Source organism: Miniopterus schreibersii, assembly GCF_964146895.1.
Source record: "Miniopterus schreibersii genome assembly, chromosome: 12".
NCBI lineage: Eukaryota > Metazoa > Chordata > Mammalia > Chiroptera > Miniopteridae > Miniopterus > Miniopterus schreibersii.
In genome coordinates this window covers 34,539,304-34,566,446 of record NC_138112.1, presented here as the reverse complement: position 1 = coordinate 34,566,446, position 27,143 = coordinate 34,539,304, and the positions used below count along the sequence as shown (strand labels likewise).

Here is a 27,143-nt window from a genome sequence, read left to right as displayed (position 1 = left end):
GGAAGATGTGTTGGTACTGAGAGAGGCCAGCTCAGCAACCTACAAGGAAACACTTGTTCCCCATCTGCAGAAACAGCAGGAGGAACAGAGAGCAGAGGGGCGCACACGGTAAGATGGGAAGAGAAGGGAGTATGGCAGGGGAGAGGATGATTCTGGGGAGGGAAGGAGGCTTCAGGCGAGGGAGGTGTCTGGGAGGGAGATGGTAAGGGATCCTGACCCAGGCACAGGGCTTGGTGCAGGTTTGCAGAGGGACTGGAGAAAGGGGTGGCAAGGAAGAGGGAGAAAGAGGAACAGGAGGAGGGAGACCACACCAGAATTACCTGATCAAGTGATAGCTGTGAGATGCCAGAGTGCAGCAGAGAGGGGGAGATTGGGGGTAGAGAGGAGGGACATGCGCCGGGTCAGAGCAGAATGGGACAGAGAGAGAATGTCAGTTAAGAATAAAACTCCTTCCCGTTGATTCATGGCTGGGCTGGGGCCCCAGCCTGGCCCTCAACCCTCTCCTGGGCCACCCCCGCCTCCCCACTGCACCCATTGTCCCAGCTGTTGTCTAAGGGGTGGGGAGGTCTCTGCATGTCAAGTGCTGGTAGGGATCCAGCACAGGTGAGGAGACAAGCCACAAAGGAGCTGAAACTCATCACAGTCCACACAGCAAATCAGGGCAGAGGCTGGCTCTGGGCTCCCAGATGGGTGCTCATTCCGGAAGCTACCAGCTCTGGCTGAGGGGGCCACTGGGAATCCTCCCCGCATGGGCCATCTCGTCAGGCCTTCTCCTGGCCCACAGCTCAGGAGGAAGGGCACCTGACTAGGGTGGGAGTCAGGTCTGCCTTGGGGAAGGGAAGGCCGAGGAAGGTGGTCAGAGCCTACTCACTTCTGGAGCACGAAGATGCCCACGATGAGCGTGAAGGAGATCAGGTCCGCGGTGACCCACATGAGACAGTACTCGTCCGGGGGCTGTAGACAGATGGCCCATGGCCAGCCCCCAGTCACAGCTGGTCCACACTGGGCTCCATACTGAGGGTCTGTGGCAGGGGAGGACCTGGAGGCGTGGGCTCTGGGCATTGTGGGTGTGTGTGGGTGTGTGTGTGTGTGTGTGTGTGTATGTGTACACATAGGATAAAAGAGTTCTGTATGGGGTTCAGGGTAGAGGTGGTTGGTGTTGAGTCTAGAGGGTTTGTGTGCTTAAGGGGGATCAAAGCAAGAGGTGAATAATGAAAGAAATAGATGAGGGTGAGAGTGCAACATGGCTTGCTGGTATGCAGGTGTGTGGCATCGTGTGGGTGTAAGACTACATGTGTCACTGGAGGGTGTGGACCGTGGGGCTTCCCCCAGGGACAGTAGAAAGGGGCAGGGGGCTCTTCTTGCTGTTGGTCAACTCTTGTGACCCCCAAATTCAGGTGTGCTCATCGCTTCTGCCGCCACAGTATTATTTCATCTCATTCTGGGCTGAGCCTTCGGAGGCCTTAAAGGACACTGGGCAGGTGGATGGACTTAACCGTTGTGACCTAGATCTGATTCACTGACCCTGGCATTGTCTCAGCCATAACGAGACCCTCTACCTGCCTTTCACCTTCTCAGAGAGGTAGCAGTGGGAGCCTAGGAGGGAGGTCAAGGGCTCCCCAGCCCCCCCGTGGCGGAGCTGGGACTGGAATTCAGGCCTGTCTGCAGGTGCTTGGTCAACCAATTGAAAACTGGTTTGATTCTCTGTAATCTCAGCAGATTTTAATGTTCCCTATTCTTGTCCTGTTACCCTCTTTTTATCATGCCTTCCCTTCCTTTAAAAGAAAATAAACAAATCAAAAAACCCAAGTAGTAGTTCACTTGTTCTCCGGGGGCCTTAAGTGATGTTTTCTGCCTGTAGGTCAGGCCCAGGTTCCTCCCATCTCCCAGCTCCTTAGTGCCCACCCTGCTGCTAAGGAGATCCTCCTCATGCCTCAAGCCTGTATCCTCTACCGCTCCCCACAACCTGAGACCTCTACCGCTCCCCACAACCTGAGTCCCAAGGATGGAGTCTGCTCCCCCTAGATGCCCTCTGCCCCCCAACAGTACCCAACTCACCATGATCCAGAGGGGGGAAGACACCTGGGACAGGGTGTGGGAGTTGTCGGAGGTGACAGATGGGACCCCCATGCACCACAGCAGGGAGAAGAGCCACGGCGTGTTGACCGTGTAGAGGTTCACACTCAGGTTCCAGGATGCGTAGTCCCTGTGGGGTAGGGAACAGACTGGTCAGCCCACGGCTCTGGGCCTCTGGGAGCCTGTAAAGCATCATGCCATCCTCACCACTGTCCCTGAGGAAGGACTCTCCCTCCCAGAGGGCCCGATTCAGAGCCAAACCCATGTCTGCCTGATGCTCCTGACGTCTCCCCTTTGAACCAGAAGCCCCGGTGCTTCTAGCCATCTGCCCAGATGTGCAGGTATGTGTGTGTGTTTGAGAGAGAGAGACAGGATGGAGGAGGTCAGTTTTGCCTCCTCTGGGTGAGCTGGGGCGAGTACCTGAGCTCCTGGAGGGACACCTGAGTGTAGCGCAGGTTCAGTCGCTGGATGTGGCCTCTCCGCAGGCTGGTAGCTGCCTCCTTGGAGTCTGATGTCTGCTGGAAGCCAGGAGCCATCTTCCGTACAAAGGGCCTCTGCCTGTTAGGCAGCCACATAACCTGCAGGCAGAGAGGGGGTGGCCTCAGATTTCTCATCTGTAAAATGGGTTTAGTGTTTGCCCCTCCTAAAGCACCTGGAAGGCTTAAGAGACAGGACCTGGCACATGGTGAAATCTTCCATATAATACTCATGATCAGGGGGTGACTTGATCCCAGCCAAGGCTGTGAATTGCTTTGGCAACAACCCAGGGAGCTTGCCCTCTAGACCCTTGTCATGATGACTAATAACCCAAAGGTCAGTTATTCTGCACATGGCCACCAGCAGTGTGCATCATAAGTTGGTGTGAGATTTCCCCGAACTCCAAATGTTACACCACAAGAATGTGGGCAATGCTTCCTAGAAGTAACAGTATTTCAGAGAACCTAGACTTTTTCCTGCCCTTTGTATATTTTAAAGGACTTTCTTGTTACCCTCTTGTCCCCACGATGACCCCATCAGGGAGGCGAGGGGCATGCTACCCCCATTTTACAGATGTGGAAGCTGAGGTCTGGAGAGGGGACATGGTGAGCTTATGCTGGAGTCCTGGGGGCGCGGCTGCATGGAGCGAGGCTGCCAGGTCTCACCTGGTGCTGGGGGAAGCCTGAGCGCAACAAGGCCTCCAGTGTGATGTTGAGGAAGCTGGAACGGTAGGGATGCTCCCGGGGAGGGTCGTGCAGGTTGAGCAGCAGTGTGGCATTGCCCTTGGCCAACTCCAGGAGCTCAACTAGGCTGCAGATGGACTGGTTCTGGACCTCCCTATGGTCGGAGGGTGACAGGGAGCTGGCCGTCCAGAAGGGGTCCGCCTGGGAGAGACAAGGACACACATGACTGCCTCACCAGCCCTTTAGGGGCCGCCATGTGCCTTCCTGGCTAGATGCATGAAGACCCCTGAGCTGCCAGTGTCCACTGATGTATGCGTGTCAGGCAGACTGATGGCTGTGGCCCTGTGGGGGCTCTAGGACACCCCAACCCTAACCTCTCCCCCACACCCTGCTCACTAAGAGAATTATTTGCTTGTACTGTCTCCCAGACACCAGCACATTTCTCCTTTCGTAACAATTCAGACCAGAGAACCAACTTCCCTCTAGAGTTTTACAGAGTTGACACTTTTAACTATTAACTGTTACCAACAACAGCTTTTTCTGGCAAGGAGGACAGACTGGCACAAGCAATGACAATGATGATATTAGGGCCCCAGTGGCAGGAGCCCAAGGGGGCTGCTAACAAGCCTGGCTGTGAGGGACGCTTGGGGAGTGGGGATCACCCGAGCTGATGCTGCCCAGCCCTCTCACTCCATGGGGTCCCTGCCCGTGCTTTCCATGCCTAGGGCTGGGACAGGCACAACCAGACCTTCAGGAACCACTGGCCAGCGTTGAGCCTCTGCAGGACAGTCCAGTTGAGCATGGAGGCGGGCCTGCGGGAAAGCTCTGGGAACAACTCCTCCACGTTGGTGGTGCGCCGCAGGGTGGCGTCATGCATGAGGAAGGGCACGCCATCCAGGCTGCGGGAGGGTGGGGCCACTGGGTCACTGCCCGTCCAGGCCCCTCACCTGCCCACAACAATCACCCCCCCACACACACTCCTCCCCACCCCCTTACACCAACCCACCATAGGACCCAAGCAGGCTCTGCCCCTCTCTGGGTCTCAGGTTCCCCGTCAGCACGGGGAAGGCAGTGGGCGAGTGGATGACTCCTTCAAGTTCTCTATGAGGGTCAGATGGGGGCTGGGCCTATTAGCAACTTGGGAAGGTAGGTGCTACCTCATTTGATAATGGGGAAACTGAGGCTGAGAGAGGGAAGTAACTAGCTCAAGGTCCAGAGCCAGTAAGTGGTGGAACCTGGCTTAGAACCTAGTCCATGTGATGCCATAATGAGAACAGTGCGAAAGCTGGCCCCTTCAACAAATTTTAACCCCCACCATCCTGGCCCACCCCATCGCCACCGCCTAAGCCTATATGCTGCCTTCGTTGAAACAGTAAAAGGCCCCGTGTTCCCTTCCTCAGGCATTGTACCACCGTCTACTAGGAAGTTTTGATACATATATAATTCTATGCTCCCTGCACTGGGAAGGCGTTCTCTCAAGTGGTACCCCTTGTTCACACAACCTGTACACATGGTAGCCCTGCCCCTCTCCCCTTCTCACAGGTATGTTATGAGATGGGTGTGGATTCTTCCTGCCCTTTATACTAATACACACATATATCCACACATAGAAAACGTGTAAGTCATTTTAATATGGTCTTTTAAAATAGAATTGACATCACAGTGAATATATCACTCTGCAATGTTCTCACTTCACTTATCAGAGTGTTTGAGCTCCATCTGTCTGAGATCTAGTCCTTCATATAGGTCATCTTTCCTTCTGTGGCAGGATTCTAGGTCACAACCCCCCAGCCCTGTTTGAACCAAGAGCCCCTGTTCTTTTCTCTATTTTATATCCTGGAGTTTGGCACAAGATTTATTGTCACAAACAGGGTGCCTGCCCTGCAGTGGATAATACAAGCCTCTGCCCTCCCATCTCCGAGGCTCTGGGACCTGAGGTTTCTCAAGCAGAGACCCAGATGTGGATGCAGTGGGGATGGGGTGAGGGCCAGTACCACCCTCCCAACCCCAACACCTACCTGATGGTGACATCAGCTTGTAACCCGTACAGCTTATGCTCTAGGGCCTTCCGGAAGGACATCAGCGTGTGCTCTGGGGCCAGCTGCCAGGAAAGGGGGTGGTGAGGAGGGAGCTGAGATTTAGCTGATGTACACTTCCCCAGCCAATAGGAAATTCTCCATGTTGGGCCTGGTTCTAATTCCAGCTCCTCCAAGCAATAGCTATGTAAGAGGGGCAGCCACACGGCTTCTCTGAAACTCAGTTTCCTCATCTGTTAAATGCTGCCTGCCTTGCAGGGGTTTTGGATGAGAGTGAGAGGCAGGGGTGGTTAGTGGTGACGTATATAAAAGTGGGGGTGGGAGGGCTTTTCTGCAGCCCTCTGCCTTATGGAAGTCTTGGGCTGGAGCCGAATGCTAAGTTTTCCCCTTGTAATTCCCTGAGTCCAGGTAGAGATCCTGGAGCGAGAGGAGGGTAGATAGGTGGCAGTTTCAGAGGATGACCAGTTTCCTCATCTATACAGAAAATGACAGGATCATCTCCAAGACAGTTACACGGGTTAAAATTCCCTAGCATGTTGCCTGACGTAAAATAAGTAATGACAACTTAATAAATGACAACTGCTAACCTTATAGTATACACATCAACAGAGCCTGGTTCTAACCCTAACTCTACCATTAACCAGCTTTGTGACCTTGGGCGCATCTCTTTCTCCTGTAGACCTTAGTTTCCCCATTTACTCCTTGAGAAAGTACAGTCACTGTTCTTTGAAGGTCCTTCCATTTGGGAGAGTGGAGATTTTAAGTCTCCCTAGTTCTATCAGGTTTGAGGACCCTGTCATACTCTTTACTGCCACTGGGGGTCAGCACCACACCAAGGATTGGGCTTGGACCAGGAGCCAGGCAAGGAAGACCAGGAGGGAGGACTCCTGACTGAGGGATGGGGTGGAAAGGGTCCCCATGGCTGATCTCATTACCACCAAGACATACTCATTCCCATTCTTTCTCCATCTGGCCATGCTGTTCCCCAACATGTAACAATCCCCTTCTCTGGGAGGCAGCATGGCACAGAAAGGGCATTGGAGCTGCGAAGGAGCAATTCCATTTCCCAGTCCTGGGCCATCACCTCATGTTTTGGAACCTCAGTTTCTTTAGCTATAAAATGGGCTGTTATCAAGCTCATAGGTGAGATAACAGACATCAGCAGTCTTTATAATATCAGTTTCTCTCTTGCCCTTTCCCTGGTGCAGAGCAGCCTTGGGGAACGTGCCATCTCCCAGTCAAGTGGGCTGTGTGAGACCTCACCCAGAGGTGGAGCAGGGCCACAGAGGCATCTAGAGAGAGGCGTGGGCTTCCCACCCATCTCATCTCTAAATGTCCTGTGGCCAGGCCTCCACGAGTGACTACTCAAGAGATACCATTGCTCTCTCCTGCCTGGGCTGGGGCTGCAGAAGGATAGACTGAGGAAGTGTTTGGAAGGGCAGTCTCTTTCTGGAGGCTTTTTTTCAATTTGGGTCTCCCTAGTTAAGTGCTGCCCTCTTAGAGAAAGAGGCATGGAAAGCTGGCCCTCCCTGGCCAGTCCTGGAACTCTAGGAGGGCCCCCAGAAGTATGTGGGATTCTGAGGTGACTTCATAATCCCCATATCAGGGCTCCCACTGCCTCAGGCCTAAGCCCACATGTTCTGCTGTCAAGAATGTGTGTTGGGGGTGGGGGGGGTCACAAACTCAAGTGGGCAGGCCACTGTGGTTAAGAGTCTAAGCTTTGGAGTTAGTCTGACCAAATATTAAAGTGTGCACATGCACATACACACACAGGCACACTCACATAGGGAGGACACACCCAGGGCACGTGGACACAGTCTTAAGACAGGGATGGGCACTTGGGTTCATCATACACAGATGTCTGGACCCAGAGTCAGAACCTCCCACAGGGAGACACGCATGAGCATCCCGAGCATTAACAGTGACACCAGGGGGAGTTATGCCTACGCCGGCCCCTCAAAAAACACCCCAAGAATGCAATCAGCCAGATGCACAATGTGTGAAATTCTACAGGGCAAACGACTGTTTCTTCAACAGATAAACAGCATATGGGAAAAAAAGGGAGAGGGTTGTTACAGTCTAAAACATTCTTAGAAGACATGTCTACCGGATGCACTGGCTGGGCCCCATTGGATCCTGATTTTTAACAACTCAACTATAAACATATTTTTCAGATAATAAAGGAAAACTGAACATGGATTTAATATTAGATAATATTAAGGAATTATTAATTTGGTTGGGTGTTATAATTATATGATGTTCACTTTAAAATATTACAGCAGGAAAAGAAAAGTAGGGAGAGATGAAACGAGAATGGCAAAGAATTGATGGATGCTGAAGGTGGTATCAGATTCATTGTGCCATTCTTCATTATACTACTCTTTCCATGTCCCTGATTGAAATTTTTCTACTAAAAAATAATCCATGCTGGGCCACCTTGCTCCTTCCCCTCACCCCTCCTCCCCTACCTCAGCACCCTCTCCTGTCCCCTGGCCTCTAGAGCGGTGGGCGGGTATCTGGGTCATTGAGAAAAGAGGAGCCCCACTGCCTGGGAAGGCTGTGCTTCTATATCCTCACTACAGACGGGCTCAGAGGGGACAGGTGCCTGCCTGAGACACATGGGCAGCATATGGCAAAACTGGACTCAAATCCAGAGCCATGGCCTTTCCAGCTCATTGCCTCCAGGAGGTGCTGTGACCAAAATGGGGTGTGGTGGAGGGCACATGGGTCCTGCTCAGGGGCACAGGTCTCTGGGCCTTATCTAGGAAATGGACACAACACCCACCACATGCAATAGGGGGAGGATCTTAAGGTAATTCATAGCCCCATCAGATTCAACATCTCCATTTATTTATTTATTTACTTATTTAATTTTTAATCCTCACCTGAGGATATTTTTTCCATTGCTTTTCAGAGAGTGGAATGGGGGAGAGAAAGAGAAACACTGATGTGAGAGAGACACACTGACGGGTTGCCTCTCGCACGAGCCCCAACCCAGTTGGGGATCGAGCCTGCAGCCGATGTACGTGCCCTTGGCCGGAACCTAACCCAGGACCCTTCAGTCCGCAGGCCGACGCTCTAACCACTGAGCCAAACCAGCCAGGGCGTCAACATCTCCTTTTAAAAGTTACTTTGTGAGGCTACCTGGGCTACCCTGAAATTCAACACCACAGAACTCCCAGTCATTGTGACAACCAAGGAAAAGCTCTCACAAAGTCCCCAAGCACCCCGGGGGTGGGGAGTGGTACTGACTCTGTTGAGAACCCATGTTCAAGGTGAGGAGACCCTGGTCCAGAGAAGGGGGAGGGCCTGCCTAAGAAACAGGACCGTCTACCAGGCGTCACACGTGCTAAGTCCTGCCTCACTGGCCCTCCGGCTCGGGCACTCTCATGATCTCGTGGTACACGATGAGGAAACTGGCACAGGGAAGATGGAATTGGTCCGGGCTCCCATAGCTGCCACAAGGCCGAGGAAGCCGGCTCTGGAGTATGCCCCCTCGAGGGGCGGGTCACTCAGGGTCACAGGGGCATCAGCAGAGGAGCAGTCGCTGACTTTGACTCCTTCCTCTCTCCATTTCAACCCAGTTCAACTTTAGCAGTCCTCCCTGTAGCAGTGGGCCCTGAGCTGGCAGTTCCCCTGCTGCCTGGCCATAGCCCGCAGGCTGGGCTCTCTACCCCACCCAGCAGCCCTCTCTGTGGCATGGCTGGGAGTCAGGCCCACGTGCAGGAACGGAGCTGTGCCCTTGTGTGGCGGGGTAAGAGCGGCCGCTGACTCCCAGCCATGCGAGACCCGCTAACCCACCACCTCAGGACTTGATCCCATCCAACTTCTCCAGCCTTCTCATCAGTCCTCCCCATATACCGCCCCCCCAAAAAGGGCTAAACAGTGTTGCTATTATTATATTACATGTATTATATTCATTTCCCTACAAGTCCCTCCCTACGAGGAGATAGGTCTTCGCTTATCTCCCCCTAGAATGGCAGCTCTGCTCCCCACTCCACCCCCACCCCGGTCTGTCAGTGCCCTCAGGTGGCACTCACCATGGGGGCCCCGCGGTGGCCAATGAGGGCAGGCTTGGGGCCCAGGTCCTTTTTCTCCATGATGCAGGGAGAGGAGATGGTGAGAGGGGCCAGGTAGAGGCCAAACACCACAGCAGAGAATGTGCAGAGGATGGCCATCTGGGAGGCTGCAGACACAGGTGTGAGCACTGCCCAGTGGGCATCCGGCTCCCACCAGGCCCGACTGTGAGCCCTGGGCAGGTTGTGGGACCCCTCTTCCCTCTAGCTCTCAGGACACACATGCTCTGAAGGGACCCTGCACTAAGGGCAGCCCCTATTCTTGCTGGAAAGGTGACCCTGGCCTCTAACTCACACGCGGACGCACAGACACAGGTGCAGAAGAAGTAACAGCAAAGCTGACTGAGGCTGCAGCCCTCCCTGGAACCCATGGCCACTCCGAACAGAACCCCCCACACCGAGAGCAAAGGCGCTACCTCCTCCCAAGGGCACCAGGTGACATCTAGGTGACGGCAGTACAGAGCTGTCCTGGTACTTGGAGGGCATGGTGGGGGACAGGTCTCACCCGGTGGTACTTACAGGAGCGCTCTGCCCGGGCGAACTGTCCTGCCACGATCCAGGAGAGCGCGGTGATGGCGGCCAGGGCCCCCATGTGCAGGAACGGAGCTGTGCCCTTGGGTGGGAGGACAAGAGGGATGGCTGACTCCCAGCCATGCCAGACCCTCTGCTCACCAACATCCCAATGGCCCAGCTCTAGCCAAGGGGCAGGGAACTCTTGGAGGACACCGGGAGTCCAGGGACCCTGAGCTATAGCACCCTCCCTCCTCTGACCTGCTGTGACCTGGACCCCTCCCTGCCGCCTCTGGGTCTTGGTCTGAGGAAATGAAAGCAATAAAAGGATGTTGCCTTCTTTTGAGGGTTTGGGGGAAGCATTCCCCCCACTTACCTGCAGGGAGATCAGCAGCACCTCCCACTCCTCCTCCCACAGCTGGGCCATGGCCGACATGGCCACCACTGTGGACACCAGGATGACCACCAATCCCATCTGGAAGGGGAAAGAGCCACCAGACAAGGGGTCAGAGCAGGTGTGGCTGGACAGCCTGAGGGTCCCCACTGTGTCTGAGGGAGGGAGAGCAGAGGTAGAGGCAGAGGGAGAGACTGAGAGACTGAGGGGAAGGGATAGAGAGTGCAAGAGAGGCAGGCAAAGCGGGGAAGGGGGGAAGCGGGAGAGAGATGGGCACAGACTGAAAGAAGCCTGAGACAGCCAGACAGGTGACAGTGAGAGGCAGAGGCAGGAGGCAGACAGACCCGTGAGAACAGAGACCAAGAGAGACAGAAAGAAGGGTGGGGAGGTAGGAGGGCGATGGAGCAAGGCAGAGGTGAAGCCCCAGGGCACAGCCCCACAGAAGGTGTGAGGAGGAAAGACACCCAGCAAATTGGAGAGGGGGTGTCTCCTGGGCCCAGTAGGTCACATCCAAGGCCTTCCCCAGCCCTGCCAGCAACCTTTCGGGTGAAGGGTGACTTGGCTGGATCACAGGGGCAGGAGGCTGAGGAGCCAGGGGAGCCTGATACCCAGCCCAGCCTATACCCAGCCAGCCAAGCTCAAGGTGGCCCTTCAGGCTGAGCAAGCAGAGGTGAGGGAGGGTTCTGCCCCACCCGCCCCAGCCCCATGGCAGAGGCTTGCTCTCAGCCCCAGCCTCTGACCTTCCAGCCTCTAAGGTGTCATCAGGGCTGCCCTCACAGCCGCCTGCTGGAGAAAGCAAGCACAGTTCTGCTAGATGGAACCTTCAAGGACAGAGATCTCTGGGGACAGATGGGATCTGAAACATCTCATGCAATGTCAGGTGCTCCTCCAAACTAAGGGAGTCCCCAGAACCCCCCTGCTCCCTTGAGCTGTGGCACTCACCCTCCACACCTCCCTGCACTGCCAGGCAGGCCTCGGTAATGCCCAGATCACAGCTCTACCCCAAAGCCCCTACCCCGCTCTCTATAACAGGCTAGCCCAGGCCACCACACCCTGCCCCCACTGACTTCCTAGGCCTGCCTCAAGCTGTCCTCTCTGCCAACAGGGCCCCCACCCCTCTCTCTTCCTTCAGTGCCTTTCTTAGCCCCTCTCAGCAGCGCTCTGAGAACCCTCCAATGATAGTACAAGCTCTAAATGAGTTTCTAGATGGTGAGGGCAGAGATGGGCCAACCCATCTTGGCTCCCTGCCAGGCAAGGAAGATTCGTTCTTGCCTGGGATAAAGTTTTCCTTTGCAGCCCATCAGCCTGGAAACAAATGTTTCAATAAGAAACAGTAATAAGGCTGAGACAGGTGGGGCCTTCGCAGACTGACTTGACCGTCAGGAAACGCAGGCCCACGGAGGGCCCGTGTGTGCCTGGGTCTGTGGGAGGCACTTCCATTTTTCCTCCTGTGTATCCTCCTAACGTCCCAGGTGAGGAATTATCTTCATTTCATACACAGAGAAACTGAACTCAGAGACCATAAGGGTTTGCTTGGCCATGTAGCTTTGAGGGGGTGGATCTGGACCCAGAACCCATTCTGCCTGTCCCAGAGGTCATGCTGCAGTGGCGGGAGGCCGAGCCATGTCCTAGCCATCCCTGAGACTCCCCCTCAATGCACAGGAGCCCTGCCTCCCTGGGCACAGCAAGGGTCTCTGAAGGGTCATTTCTGAGAGCATCTTATTGCAATATTTAATTGCTTGTGGAAATACTTGCAATAAAACGAATTCCCCATCATCCTAATGCAATTACAATTTTATTATGAGTTTTGCAGTTGCTGTAGTGGCACCATTATGCTCAGCAGCATTGCTGCAGTGTTCAATGTCTGTGGGATTTCCCCCCAACGGGCGTTCTTAAGCCACAAGAACAGCACTGAATCCCAACAGTGTAACCACTGTTCCTCAAATCTGCCTGGAAAGGAGAAACCCCACCCAGAAGGCCCAGGGGCAGCCCACGGTCCCCTGAGAACACAGTCTTTGGTTTTCAGTGCTGGTGAGACTGTGGTTTGCGAGGACAATGGGAAGGATCGGGATACAGGAGGTACATCTATTTGTTCAGTGAGCCTTGCCTGGGTGCTGGCACCCAAGAGGAGTTGGAACCCAGCCTTGCAAAGGTGCCACAGGTTGGCCTCTTGGACGAGGCTAGGATCTGGGTTCTGTGGCAGCTGGTTGGCCAGGGCTTGGGACACACTTAAGTATACCCACCAGTGAAACCCCAGCTCTGCTGCCTAATGGGGGAGGTGAGCCTCTCAGAGCATGTTTCCTGAGCTGTGAAACGGGGAGAGTGAGTGCCTTCCCTAGTGGGTACTGGGGAAGATAAATGAGAAAATACAAGGGACATGCTTAGCACAGTGGTGGGCACCAAAATAGTAAATACTTACTAAATGTTAGTGGTATAATTTTTCAAAGTGGGCCTAATATCAGATGAACAGGATTATTACAAGGACTAAATGAAATACTGTGTGGAAAGTGCCTGACCCATAGAGTGAGTGCCCAGTAACTGATGGTCGTGGCTATTAGGATGAGCGCAGTGCCTGACAGGTCCTGGCATCTCTGTCCCCCAGCCTTCCTCTACTCAGGACTCATGTGGGTGGGGTGGGGGGGACCAGAGACTCTCCAAATAAAGATCTTGATTAAAACACAGTATGAAACTGCAGTATTTAAAGCAGAATGATACTGGTATAAAACCAGAGAGATAAATGAAAGTAAATAAAAAGCTCAGAAACAGATCTAAATAGATTTTTTAAATTAGCATATGATAAAAGTGGCATCTCCAATTAGAAGGGAAAGGGCAGATGACTCAATGGATAGGAACAGAGGGGGCCGTCTGAGAAGAACAAAGTAAGATCAGACTATACCTGAAAATAACTTCCAAAAAGATAAAAATTTTCAATGTTAAAAAAGTAGAAACATGTAATTACCAAATAATACCATAGAGAAATCTTTTATAATCTTGGAATGGGAAAGGCCCCGACAGTGAGGAGCGATAAAAAGAGATGACAGATTCACGTCCTTAAGAATAAAAAAGTTCCCATGGTAAAAGTACAACGAACAAAGTCAAAGGCAGAGTGACACGCTTGGAAGAATTATTTGCAGTTCATCAGCCAAAGGGCCAATTTTCCAAATCTATAAAGAGCTCCTGCAAATTAACAAGCAAAAAGCAAATCCTGTAGCAAAAAGGGCAAAAGATATGAAGAGACAGTTTACGGAAAAGAAAATGCAAGTGACTCAAGCACATGAAAGATGTTGAATCTAAGGCATCGTCAGGGAAATCAAATCAAAACTACGCTTGAGGGACCATTTTCACCCACCCATCGGCAAAGTCGAGACATCTTGGAACACCTTACGGGCCAGGGCGATTTGATAGGTACAACCATAGCCTGCGAGGGAGCATGAACTACTGGTGTTGGCAAAGAACTACTGGATTTGACAAGAACTATCACAATTACTAAAGTATACACTCTTTACCCCGAAATTCCCACCCAGGTCACTGCCACATGGTCCTGACAATGAATTAAAAGCAATTGGGATGTCATCAGGCTCGTCAACAAGGGTCCGCTAGATACCCCGGGACCCAGGGTTAGACCCAGGAACAGGAGCAGGGGCTGGGTGGCAATGGGAAGCTCTCAATGCACCGAGGGGAAGGAGCTCCAAGAGTTTTGTTAACATGCGGAATGGAGGGTATAGCGGGCTTGTGTTTAGCTGGGCGGCGTGGCTCAGTGACTGAGTGTCAACCTATGAACCGGGAGGTCACAGTTCGATTCCCAGTCAGGGCACGTGCCCGGGTTGCGGGCTCCATCCCTAGTCGGGGGCGTGCGGGAGGCAGCCGATCAATGACTCTCTCATCATTGGTGTTTCTCTCTCTCTCTCTCTACCTTTCCCTTCCTTTCTCTGAAATCAATAAAAATATATTTTAAAAAATAAAGCAAAGGAGAAAGGGAGTATATACGTGTATTTGGATATACTTGAAATACTTTGGAGAGGTAGTAGGGAGACTTACACTGTGTACTTTCTTGTACCTTCCTAATTTTGAACCATGTCAGTGTATTAGAAAGTCAAAAATTGGTTAAAACAGAAAAAAGATAAGGGGCCCTAGCCAGTTGGCTCAGTGGTTAGAGCGTTGGCCCTCAGACTGAAGGGCCCCGGGTTCGATTCCAGCCAAGGGCACGTACCTGGGTTGCAGGTTCGAGTCCAGGAGGCAACCAATCGATGTCTCTCTCTCTCTCTCCCCCCCTTCTACTCTCGCTGAAAAGCAATGGAAAAAATATCCTTAGGCAAGGATTAAAAAAAAAAAAAAAGAATAAGGATTCCTTAGAATCTTCTAATCAAATGATAGAATCTTGGAAACAAAATAGGAGAGTGCCCAACCCCTACTGGAAAACTCTGAGCCCCAGGGAACTGCCTCCCTCTTGGTGCAACATGTCCAGTTATGCTTCAGCTCTGCCTGGAAGGACCTTCCTCATGCTGAGATCTTGTGGGAGGCGCAGAGCGGAGAGGAAGGCAGAGCTGACACCAGTGCAGATGAAGGGACCTGATTCCCCCTCCCAGGAGAAGCCTCCCTGCAGTGATATGCCACCCCTGCTGGCTCAGTGCCTCCGAGGCCTCTCCAAAAGGATCAAGCAGATGTGACCTGCTGAGAACCAGGCATGATCTAGAGGAGGTGACCACGGTGTGTGCCAGCCCCACCCAGGTAACATCTGGTGCAGTTCTTTCAAGTGTTAGCTTTGCAGCCAGGAGATAAAAGTGCCTCACAGAGGAGACTTCACAAGCCCAGAGGAGACCTTCCGATAGAGTGATAAGTAGGAGGAAGGTGGGACACCTGGGCTGCTGGCAGATTTCAGTCACCCAGCCTGACTCCCCAGCACCTGATCTCCAAGGCCCCCAGATGCCCACAGGCACCTCCCACTGCACAGCCCAACGCGAGCTCAATATATCTTCCAGTTCCCGCTCCATGTCCTCCTTCTAGCTGGAAGTAAGCCCTTCTCCTCAGACTCACTCTGAACCCATCTCATGAGCTCATGGTTATTTCTGGACATTTCTGCCCCTTCCTGAATGGCAAGCCCACACTGAGCCAGCCTCTGGGAATAAAAGAGATGGTCTAGCCCTGCCTCCAAGACCCAGGTGCTCCAGGGAGGGAAGCTCTCTCTCTCAGTTAGTTTTGTGCCACCACTAGGCCCACGGGGGCCTCAAGAAGAGCCAGCATCTCAGGTACATACATTCAGCATCATGCATGTGATGAACAGCAAGAGAACTGAGGTTCTGAATCTATGAAGCCTCCTTGCTATAGGCCCAGCACTGAGTGGACACTGGGAACACAGAGATGGACAAAGCCAATCCTGGCCTACAAGAAGCTCCCAGACTGGGGAGGGTTGGGGTGAGGGAGCCAGATGGAAATGGCCAACACGGATGCTCAGGACTGTGGTAGGGGGCCCTGCCGGGGCTGCGGGAGTCCAAGCAGCCTGTGCAGGTGGTAGGGAACCAAGGAGGGGTCCAAAAGAGAGAGAAAGTGAGGCAAGAGCAAAGAGGTAAAGTGGAGAAGAGGCAGACATGCTGGCAGGGCCAGAGATGTCTCATAGCGCAAAAGCTGGGGGTGACTGACCCACGACAGCAGTTGGGAGACATCAGCAGGGGCCAAGTCATGCAGGGCCTCAGTGCTGGGTGGGGGAGTTTGGATCATCCTGGGAGCAGTATGAGTGGTGGGAAGAGCTCTAAGCTGGGAATAACATGACTGGATCAGTTTTAGAATGAGCTCATTGAGGAATGAAGAGAGGTGAGACCCAAGGCAGGGCCCAACCAGAGGGCCGCAGCTGTGACCCGTACTGGGTAATTGCATGGCTACAGGGTCAGGACCCTGGATCCTCCATGTATTAACTGGGAGACCTTGGGCAAATTACTTAACCTCTTTGTACCTCAGTTTTTTCAGCTGCAAAATAGGATAACAGTACCTCCATCATAGGGTTACTGTGAGGGTTAAATGAGTTAATACAGGCCAGGCTGTGAAACAGTGCAGGGCACAGAGTGAGTAGTCAGTGTTAGCTACTGGAACAATTATAATCATGACCCAGAGGAGGGATGATGTATCTGGCCTCCTTTCCCCTCTCAGGCCTCGCGGAGGCAGCCCTTACCTTGTGCAGCCAGTGGAGGTTCATCTGCTGCCCCACAGCGATGTGACATAGTGCCAGGACCTGAAGAGGGGCCCACAGGGCGATGGTCAGACCCCATGTGCAACTTAAAGGTTTCCGACAGTTCCCCAGACACCCTTCTCCCTGCTGCTGCCCTGGGTCTGGCTCAGAAAAGTCAGCAAACCCTCGCAGCAGGCAATGGGAATGCCCAGCCCAGCCCAAGCCTGGCCTCCTCCCAAATTCTTCCAGGCCTCCGCCCCTCCTCTAGAATCTCTCCCTCAGCGGTCACTAAGCCCTATTGCACTTGGACTGCTCAATTAATGTTTCAGGAGTTCCAGGCCCATGAGGCTGAGGTCCATTTGATTCTTGGCCCCAACGAGCCCCCAGTCCAACAAAGGGATTGACCCAAATCTGAGGGAATAGAGTACTGAGCGCAGGAACCAAAGCAGAAGTTCCTAGAAGAGAAAGTCTGCAGTGGCTCCTAAGAGCGATGGCTCTCACTGGGTCGGGGGGAAATACTCCCGGATGGGGCAAAAGCAAGGTGGCCTCCACCTCGAAGGAACCAACCCCTGAGGCGCAGCAGCCAGAGAGAAGGGAAAAGCCAGCTTCTCTCCTTAGGCCAGGGCGGGCCTCCCCCATCAGCCCCGCAAAGGCCAAATCTCCCTCCCTGAGAGCAGGGCCAGTCCCACGTACCAGGAGGCCGGCAATGTAAGTGAAGGCGGTGGCTGTGGTCATGAGGATGGGCACGGACCAGTCACTCCAGTAGCCCATGCGGTTGTAGAGGTACCTGCAGGAGGGGAGGGGCCAGGGTCAGACCTCTACCAGGTACCAGGACGTTCCCTCGGGCTGGCCAGGCTCAGGGGCCAGGCCCTGGCCCCTCTGTAATGATGCTATTGTCCCCCTGATCATCAGACAGGCCTGCCAAGGGCTCATGGCGGACATCGGGCATGCCACAGCATAAAGAGGAAATCAACAGTCCCCATAATTCTACGGCCCAGAAATCACCGTTTCCCAAACTGAGCTGACTTTTCTCCCAGTGGTCCCCCTCTATGCTTATATATTTGTATAAACAGCAAAGCCGGGACCTGCTGCTTATAGCATAGTGGTCAGAGTTTGGGCTTTGGAGGGAGGTCCCCTCGGATTCAAATGCCCACCCTGCCTCTTACTAGCTTATAGGTCCCTGTGGAGGTAACAGGCTTCACCAATCCTAAAATGCCATCAATTGTGACACTCATTTCAATTTCAATGTGAAAATAAGGAGTCTTAGAGTTGATAAAATTCCCTTCACAGGGTTTCCTGAGGATGACTTGAGGGTGGGGAGGCATGTGGTAAGTAGTTAATTCTCTTCTTATTAACACAGGCATTTACAGAGGTGAGTAAAAATCCCGAGGAAATGTGATTTTCAACAGCCACGTGGTCTGCTGAATTAGTGCACCATCTGTAGCCAACCTCCTATTAATGACAATTAACTCTTTCCAATTATTCACTATTACAAACTAACACAAAAAAGGAAGTTTTGCACGTATCTTTCTGTACTAGTAATTATTTACTTAGGGTAGACTCCTACAACTAGAATTATAGGGCTAAAGGGAGTACACTTTTGAAGGCGCCTGTCCCCGGCCCTTCCCTGGCTCTCACCCTCAGACTCCAGAGGAAAATCCACTGCCTGGAAGATCACAGTGTACTCTTCTACTGTACAGTTGGGGAAACTGAGGCCCAGAGAGGGGTGGGACCTGCTCCTGAAAAATGTTCTGGCTCCACTTGTCACTCACTTGCCAGGGAGCCCTCCTGGACAGCAACAGCCCAGACGGCCCCTCCCTGGCTCTTGTCCTCCAGCCCTGACCACCTGGGTCTCACTCATTCTCTCCAGACTCTCAAGACCACAGGGCCGGGCCAGGCTGTCCCAAAACCCAGCACCGACTTCAAGAAACTGAGATGACAGGCAGGCGTTCAGGCCATCCCTAAGTCGCACGCAGCCTCCCTGACAGGGCAGGCACCCATCCTCTTCTTGAGGGACCCAGTGACAGGAGCTCACTCTCAGGGAAAGGGGGTAGGTCTGTAGACAGCATGACACAGTCAGTCAGGCTCAAGTCACTGTCCTAGAGCTGTCTGCACTTTACTGTGTGCCTTTGGAAAGGCTTCTTAACCTCTCTGAGCCTCAGTCTCCTCAGGCTGTCTTCAGTGTGTCTTTTTGGTACTAACTGGTTGTTACTACCACAGGTGAGTCCTGCCCCTTTCTGAGCCTTAGTTTCCCCATATGAACATGATGGGGATGGACCTGATGATCTCCCAGGCAGCGAACCTCCAGTTCAGCAGAACTATCCAAGGTCTGCAGTTGAGGGCCCACAAGGAATGTTCTTGTATACCCACCACAGTGCCTGTGCTGTGGATACCTACAAGGATGAGTAATTGATTTATAGCATTTAATAAAGGCCAGAGGCCACCTCTGGGCTCAGCTGGGGCTGAGGCTCCTCTTGCCAGGCTTGGGTGGGACAGCAGCGAGTCCTTTATTGTGCTCATTAATAACAGAGGCGCAGCCTACGGTCATACAGAGGGGGCTGTATGTCCAACTCCATGAACAGAATCAGGATCATCATGGAACCCCAGAACCATGGCCCATTAGAAGCCTGGAGCCCTAGAAATCCCCAATTCTAACATCATGGCCACCTTCCAGTTAGAGAATGGGCCTCCCAGGAAATAGCCCTCAAGGTTAGGTAGAGCTTTGAGCCCTCTCAAGTCCTTCATCTCATTTCACCTTCCAGAATAGCTGATGAGGTCAGAGTTAGCCCATTTTACAGAAGAGGACACTGAGGCTCAGAGAGGACCAAAGATTTGCTCACAATCATACTGACCTGAACTTCTGACCAAAATAAAGACACAACACTGAATGGGGAAGAGGCGGTCTGGTTTTCAAGCCCCAACTCTGCCCCCAGTTGACGGTGTGAACTTGGGCCTTAGTAGCTACACTTGTCAATGAAGGAGTTCTCACTAGAACCCAGGGTTCCTCCCCTCCCCCCTGCACTGTTTAACAAGTGGAGGCAGGGGTGAGGAAGAAACAGGTACCCTCCTGTATCCAGGTACAGCACTCAGGCGGCCCTGCCCTTGGACCTGAGGCTGGTGCTCACAAAGAACCTGAGCTGTCCCAGAACCACGGCATCCACCAGCCCTGCCCAAGGCCCTGCTCAGGGAGTTAAGAGGCCTGGGGTATGGGCCATCTCCTCTGCTGAGGCCACTGTATCTCTGGGCCTTGGAGTTCTTGTCTACAAAGGGGGCTAGAGGCCCCAGCCCCCTGCTGAGCCCTGCCCAGCCTTCCATTCCTATTTTCCAAGATAGCACCAGGAAGGAGTTCAATGTCCTCCCCAGCTGGTCTCAGTTCCTGCTGGGCTTTGTCTTTCCAGAGGACCCTGCTCCCAAAGCCACACAGAGTTGATGGCAGACCTCTGAGGACCAGCCTGGGAGAGAGGCTCAAACTCCAATCCCCCTCCCCCAGCCACTAGATGCCCGGGACCCAGGCCTCATCCCCTGCCCCACTCACCAGTTGAATTCATCGTAGTCATTGTGGACTTCCCACCAGAAGTAGAGCCAGGTGAGCGTGAGGCCGAAGGTGACCGTGAGGAGCAGGAACCAGAGGCGCTCCCACTGGAGGAGCAGAGCAGGAGACGGGTCATGTGGGGTCGGGGGCTGGCCCAGGAGGCACCCACCCGAATGTGCCCCCCTTCTCCCCAGTCTGTAGCCAAGCCTGCCAGGCAGGGATTAGTGCCCTCTTCATGCTGGTAGGGACCTGAGGCCCAGAGAGGGAAAGTGTCCTGTCCAACATCACAGAGCCTGAGGCACAAAGCGGTGGGGAGCTCGGAGCAGGGTGGGCTCCACCCCAGAGCTGGGCCCTTTTGCTGCAGCCTTAGGCCCTGTCAATGTGTACCAGTCTCTCCACTCTGGCCATGGCCCCAGGAACAAAGGCCACATCTGCACAGAGCCTTCCCACTGGCATGGTGATTTGCAGTCTATGAACAGATCACATCCTTCACCTCCTTCCCTCCTCACACAGGCCTACAAACCAGGTATTATTATTCTCCACTCCCACCCTGTACTACTGATGTAAACACTGAGGCCCAGAGAGGCAAAGCAACCTACCTAAGTCACACAGCAAATTAGTGGAGGATTAAAGATACTTCCCCTCCCACACACACACACACACTCTGGACTTGAGGAAATGCAGTGTTCTGTCGCCCCCACCAGGCACTGGTCCCTCCAGGCTGGACCAGGCCACCCCTCTGTCTCCTGTAGAGGTGGGGATGGGAGGGTGGGGACTCCTGGCCCACCACTGCTGCTTCCCGAAGGGCCGGCTCAGAGATCTGCAGACGCTTCCGCTGGGCCCTGGGGTTTATCCCTGCTTTCATCCGTCCCCTTATCTCAGAAGCACAACAAGCTTGAACATCCTGCTCTCTGGGAAACTGCTGAGATCATCAGAACAAACCAACAGCCCTTGAGGGGAAGTCAGTGCAGGAGAGACCCAAGACCACCCTCCCTTGATGGGCTGGAGGGTTTGAAGTGGCGGGGCAATCTCTCACTTGGACACTGCCCAGGAGGCCCCTTGCTGGGCTCCTTGCAGCTCTCCTCCACCTGCATAAGACAGCCAGGCCTGAAGCTATAGTTCTAATCCCCATTTACTTTCTTGATGGCTCCTTACTGCTTAGCTAAGCAGGGGTTCCTTCTGGGGCTGCTCCCCACCTCCATTTCTCCAGCTTCATATCTCCTACCAGTTCCCTTACTCTGGAAGGGCCACCGCCCCTTGGGTTTGGTCACCTAACATTCCCATTTACCTTTCAAGTCAGCTCAAATGTCACCTCCTCTGTGAAGCCTTCCTGGACTTTGCCCCTACCACCATGCTCCCCCCCTCGGTGCTCTCACAGCATCAGTGTACCTGTCTTTAAACTCATATTCTGTATACTGTGATCTGCTCACATGACCATGTCTCCCAGATAACCCTGTGTCCCCTTGAGTTCTGCAAGGACAGGGACTGAGCCTACCTCCATTCTCTTAGTACTTATGACTAGATGAAGAGGGAGAGTTCACTCACCCAGGATACCTCCATCCTACGCTGACAAGAGACAGCACAGTGGAGCAGTTAAGTGTAGTGTCTGGAGCCAGACTTGGTGTCCACCACTTACTGTGTAACCTTGGGCATTGCAAGCTGATGTAACCCCTCTGTGCCTCAGTTTCCCCCTCTGTGAAATGAGGCTAATAATAGTACTCATGCACGGGGTTGATGAGAGAATTAAATGAGATAATACAAGTCAAGTGCTCAGAACTGGTGAGCAGTCAGTATTCTCAGTGCATCTATAAGTATGTTTTGCCTTTCCCTGGCACACAGGAAAGGCCCTGGTGAGTCATGACTATGAGCACCTCTTCAGACCTAGCCCTGGGCAGCAGGGCTCCAGCTTGGGTGACATGGAGACGTGAAAAGACAACACCCTGAAGAAACCATCTTTCCAGCAGGTGGAGGGGGTGGCCTCTCAGAGAGTAGGCTTCTGGTGTCTGCCCCACCCAGACATAGAATGGCACAAGCCCCAGTTCCAGGCCCAGCAAGGCCCGGCCTTGTTCAGGAATGGAGAAACCCTGGCTAGGAGCAGGCAAGCCATGTGTCTTTCAAGCCCTGTGCATCTGCATGAGCCACACCCTCCATCTAGAAAGCAACCTAGTCCACGGGCAAGCCCTCCTCTCCCTGAGGCCTTCCCTGTCCCTGCAGGGAGACTCCCAACTCCTCAAGCTCCCATTCCCCCACGTCAGCTCCAGCACACGCCCTGCAGTTCTGTAACTGTCTCTATGTGTCTCCCCGCTATACCCTTGAAAATCTGGGTGGTCTTCATATTCCCAAGGTGAGTGGAAACTTAAGAAAGATTTGATAATAACGCAGAAGAAAACACCCTTTCTCCTACCCCCGAATGAGTACGCCCACTCAGGAGGGATTGCACTGGGGGCTGGCCGCCCCACCCCCACAGAGGAGCCTTAGTCTTCTGTGGCCCGTGGGCTGGCAGTGGTGAGCAGCCAGCTGTCCAGAGATTGCTCTACCTCAGTGGGACAAGGCTACTGTGCCTCTGACCAGAAGACAAGGTTCTCAGAGGGGCCCGAGGGAGAGCTGAGCCTCAGCCTATGATGGTTCCTGTTCTAGGGAAGCAGCCTAGAGGCCGATATCTGGTGGGACCAGGGGGCTGGCTGCAGGGATAGGGATAGTGCCACAGGTGCTGGGAGATGTCCTGCAACGAAGTGTGATATAGGACCCAGGAGTATGCTGACAGGTGGCCAGGAAGACCACGGGTGGCAGGAGGACCCACAGCAGATGGGGTTCTTGTACACTAAGGGTCACTGTCCTCACTTGGCTAGATCCTGAGAGTGGGGCAGGGAGGACAGGGCAGGAATGAGGGGCTGCCCCACCCTGCCCCTGGGAACCGGCCAGGTGACAAGATTAGAGCTGGCAGGTGGGTGAGGCACCCGGGCATGGCAGGGATGGAAGCAGGGCCTAAGCGACAAGGAACTAGGACCCCCATTATCAGAGCTAGGCATGAGCTTGGGCTGGGTTCCACCTAGGGGTGACTGTCCCAGGAGCCGGAAGCCAGAGGCCCCATGGCCACAGGGAGCCTGTAGACGGGGGTGAAGAGGCCCCAACACAGGGGGGAAGGAGACAGGGTCATTCTAAGAACAATCGGAGGAAAAAAATGAATGGCAGGGGCTGGAAGAAGGGGGAGGGGAAGGCAGGGAACTGGTAGGAGGAAGTGGGGGTTGGGGAACAGCTCCGCTGACAGAGTCTCCATATGGCACTAATGGTCCTTGTCTGGGCGGTGCAGGGGATGTCTGAGTGCTCTTGGAATTAGCAAGCCAGCCTGGCCCTGCTCCGGCAGACAATGGATCCACTGGCCCGCCCTCACCTCTCACAGTCTGTACAATGCTGGGGGGTACTTATTTATGGGTATTTATCCCCATCAGAGAGCAAATGAAGACACTGAGCCTCAGAGAAGGGCCACCACGTATGGCTGAGCAAGTTATGGATCCCAACACTAAAAAGTGCCACTGACATCGTGGTTACCATCAATGTGCATATATGTCATGATGATTTTCCAGCAGATGCTGGTCAAGTGTCCTGGGGAAGGGGCGCCTTTTGCTAATTTGCACAAAGGCTCAATATGGCTGAGTGGAGGTGACTCAGAGGTTGAGCAATGTACCCAAGGTCACCAGAGGGGGAGGAGTGGAGGTGGGATTGAACCCAGGTGTCCTGACAGGAGGCAGTCCTCTACAGGGTGCTGGGGAGCCCTCATACATCTCTCCCCCAAACCCACCCTTGCCCTCTGGGTCTAGTATGGCCACCCCAGGCCCAGCTCAATTCACTGGGATTCCTCTCTCCTCTCTCTGCCCCCCCAAACCTCTTTCTCCTAGGGGAAGCCCTCCCATTGACCCAGCCTCTGAAGACCTCCCTTCCCTGACCTCTTCTGCACAGTCTCCTGGCATTCAACTTGACCCTCAACCACATTCTGAGCTGCAGAGATGAAAAGAGCCCAGGCTCGACAAGCAGCAGACCTGGCTCCGCCACTTGGGCATCTTATTCAGCCCCTCTGAGTCTCAGTTTTCTCACCTATAAAATGGGAATAATAACCCTACCTCGGAGGGTTGGTGTTAAATGAGGTGATATATACATCAAGTGGCACACAGTAGGAGCACAATAAGGATCAGTTCGCAGGACTGTGGGCTCCATCAGGGCAGAGGTGTTTAAGATATCTCTGTGTGCCCTGGACCCACATCCTGTGAGGCTCAAGGTAGTGCTCAGACTTGGTATGAGGAGCAGCAGATGTGTAAAGGTAGCTGTCATGCAAGGAGGCTTCAGGGCTACCAGTGGACAAGACCATTATCCAACCCCAGACACATCCTCAGGCTGAACCCGGGGCCTGTAACGAAGGGAAGGAGCCCCAGCGACACCCCAGCCTCCTTCCTTTCAGAGTCTTGCAGCTGCCTGGGAGCAGGACAAAGGTCAAGCAGTTCCTGAGCTGACAGGTGCAGCAGGCACCAGGAGACGGAGCAGCTGGGGAAGGGATGGGCCTGGCTGTGGAAGGGGTAGGAGGCTTCCATCCCAGCGGAAAGTGGCTGCAACAGAATCCCAGAGGCTACAGGCGTTCAGCCCCACACCCCCAGCCTCATCTCCTCCCACTCTTGTCCCCACCCTCCAGGAAGATGAGCTCCTCCATCCTTGCAGAGCACCAGGGAGCCAATTTCCCCAAGACCCTGCTCCTTCTCACTGTCTCATGCTGATTGTCACATCTTCTCCTCCCCCCTCTTCATCTCTGTCCCGCCCACCCCAGAGCTTTCTGTATTCAGAGAAAAATGGTGGTAAGAGCTTATTAGTAGCTGGGGCTCACAGTCACAGAGCACTGCTGGAGCTGCAAACCCTGGCCCTACACAGGAAGTGCTGCTGCTGCTACCGGTGCCCCAGACCACGACCTCAGGGAAGGGGGTGCACAGACACTGCTCCCACTGCTGGGGACCCTGCAGGCTTGGAGCACCTCCCCTGGGTCCCCAAACAGAACCTGGAGCCTGAACTTGTGTCAGGACAGCACCTGAGTAGGAACCATTGGCTTTGGCACCATTGTAGACTTTGGCACCAGAGTTGCAAAGCCAAAGCTGTCTCACTGGACTCCTGTTCCCTGTCTGTCACCTTGAGCAGAGATGGCCTCGACAGCCTCCAGGACAGGAGCTCACTTGGCTTCTGCTCCCACAGATCCAGGGATGGTCAGGCTCCCTCTGGATGCTGCCCAGTCATCCTCTGGACCAGAAGGTCTTCCTCTAAGACAGCAGCCGGATAGGGGCAGGCTGTGTTTGGGGGTCCAGCAGCGCTGGGTTTGAATCTCAGACTGGCTACCTACTGAATGTGACCTTGTTTCTGAGTGCCAGCTTCCTGCTCTGTAAAACGGAGAGAAGGGCTGGCATGCCGCACAGACCAGCAGGACCAGCAAAGTGTCTGGTGATGGGAGGGAAGTAGAAGTTATTCCCCTTCGGTCTGTCCTTCCCTGAGAAGCAGCTGAATCTGTCTCCTTGACTACCCCCTGCAGCTGGTTCTCTGATACCACACAGAACAAGTACCCTCAAAGGGCAAGAAATATTGGGGTCAAATGACCAGGGCATGGGGGAATATAATCAAGAGCTGGTCCTTCTCTTCACTAGCCATGTGGCTATGGGCCAATCAATCGGAACACCAAGCCTCAGCTTCCTCTGCTCACGGGGATGACATCACCGCTACCTCACGGGAGGGCTGCCAGGCCCAAATAAGATTACAGATGTAAGCTGTAAATCGCCAAATCCAGGATCATTCCTGTAATTATCATTTCTCATCTGACAGCCCTTTAATTATGTGAAGACAGTGATCAAGTCTTTCCCCACCCCCTGCTCTACACCATATTTTTCTGCCTGCTGAGGAGAGCCAGCAGATGGCCCACCCCCAGCCCAGGGTGGTGCCCTGATCAGTGGGTACAGAGGTCAGGCCCAAATGGAGGAAGAAGACCCCAGCACGGCAGCTGCCCCATCTCATCTCATAGCCCTGCATCGTTGGCCATGGAGGACAGAGCCCTGTGTGAGCTCTTCACAGAGCTGGGGGTAGGGTGGACCCCTAAGAGCTCTCTATTTGCTCCATCTCATCTCATCCTCTCCAATCTCTGCAAAGCAGGCAGGACAGTGGGAGGAAACCAGGACTGAGAGAGAGGAAGTGACTTGCCCCAAATTACAAAGGGCAAACATAATGGTGGAGCCAGAATTCACATCCAGGCCTAGTTGCCCCCAGTCCGAACTGTCCCAAGCAACAAGGAGCAGGACATGTAATTAGCCTTGTCTGACTGAGGAAACAGACTCAGGAGGCAGGGCCTTGCCCGAGGTCACACAGCAAGTCCCAGGCAGTAGCAGTGAGGACCCCTGGAACTTCCAAGTTAGAAAAGATTTCAGAGATCATCTTGCCTTGTCCTCTAAAGGTTCAATTAAGAAATGGAAAAACTGAGGCCCAAAGAAGGAAAATAGCCTGGAAGCATGGACAGGGGTCCTGTATAGGGTAAGTTGATACAGAAATGATAGAGAATCCAACAGATGGTGTTGGGACATCTGGGCATCTACTTGGTAAAAATACAACCAGAGCCCTACCTCACACCCTGTATAAAACTAAATTCCAGCATCTCCCTTTCAGGTCCTCCTCACCACTCTCTTCCAGTCATTCTACACACATGTGCTGGCTCTGGACTATAAATCAGGCCTGGACTCCACTCTGAGCAGCCCACACAGGTGACTGATCCACCAATAGGGGAACTTCAGTCCTAGGAGTGAGCATGGAGAATAGGGTAACCATGGGCTACTTAGGAGCACACTGCCGATTATGGGAGGAGGGAAGGTCTGGAGGGCTCCCAAGAGGAGGTGATGCCTACAGCAAAGCTGGAAGAAATGGGCTTGCTAGGATGACAAAGTTAGGGAGCCTCGATCCAGGCAGAGAGGGAGTGGAAGGTGCAAAAGCACAGGACCAGGCAGATTTTGTTTAGGGGAAATGGCTTCTTTTCTTATGGGCTTATAAAAGTTTTCTCTATGTAAGAGTATTAACCTTCATGTGTAGTGTATATTTTTAATTCTATCATTTGACTTTAATTTTGTTGTCAATTTTTTCTGGATAAAAATTTAAGTTTTTAGGCAGTCAAATCTCTCTTTTCCTTTATAGGT

The 27,143-nt window shown here is 53.5% G+C and overlaps 1 protein-coding gene across 5 annotated transcripts in view; it reads right to left on the bottom strand.

Moving 5' to 3' along the window:
* The window catches only part of GDPD5 (glycerophosphodiester phosphodiesterase domain containing 5), an 87,826-nt gene that overhangs the window by 7,039 nt on the left and 53,644 nt on the right, over nt 1-27,143 (bottom strand). For all 5 annotated transcript variants that reach the window (XM_081154266.1, XM_081154267.1, XM_081154264.1 and 2 more), the window contains 12 exons: nt 19,948-20,051; nt 17,106-17,199; nt 16,416-16,475; nt 10,235-10,333; nt 9,868-9,961; nt 9,313-9,458; nt 5,255-5,337; nt 3,985-4,135; nt 3,219-3,437; nt 2,497-2,654; nt 2,059-2,206; nt 872-954 (listed from right to left, as the gene is read on the bottom strand). In XM_081154266.1, coding sequence (XP_081010392.1) covers nt 872-954; nt 2,059-2,206; nt 2,497-2,654; nt 3,219-3,437; nt 3,985-4,135; nt 5,255-5,337; nt 9,313-9,458; nt 9,868-9,961; nt 10,235-10,333; nt 16,416-16,475; nt 17,106-17,199; nt 19,948-20,051 — 1,439 coding nt within the window. The remainder of the gene's footprint in view (nt 1-871; nt 955-2,058; nt 2,207-2,496; nt 2,655-3,218; nt 3,438-3,984; nt 4,136-5,254; nt 5,338-9,312; nt 9,459-9,867; nt 9,962-10,234; nt 10,334-16,415; nt 16,476-17,105; nt 17,200-19,947; nt 20,052-27,143) is intronic.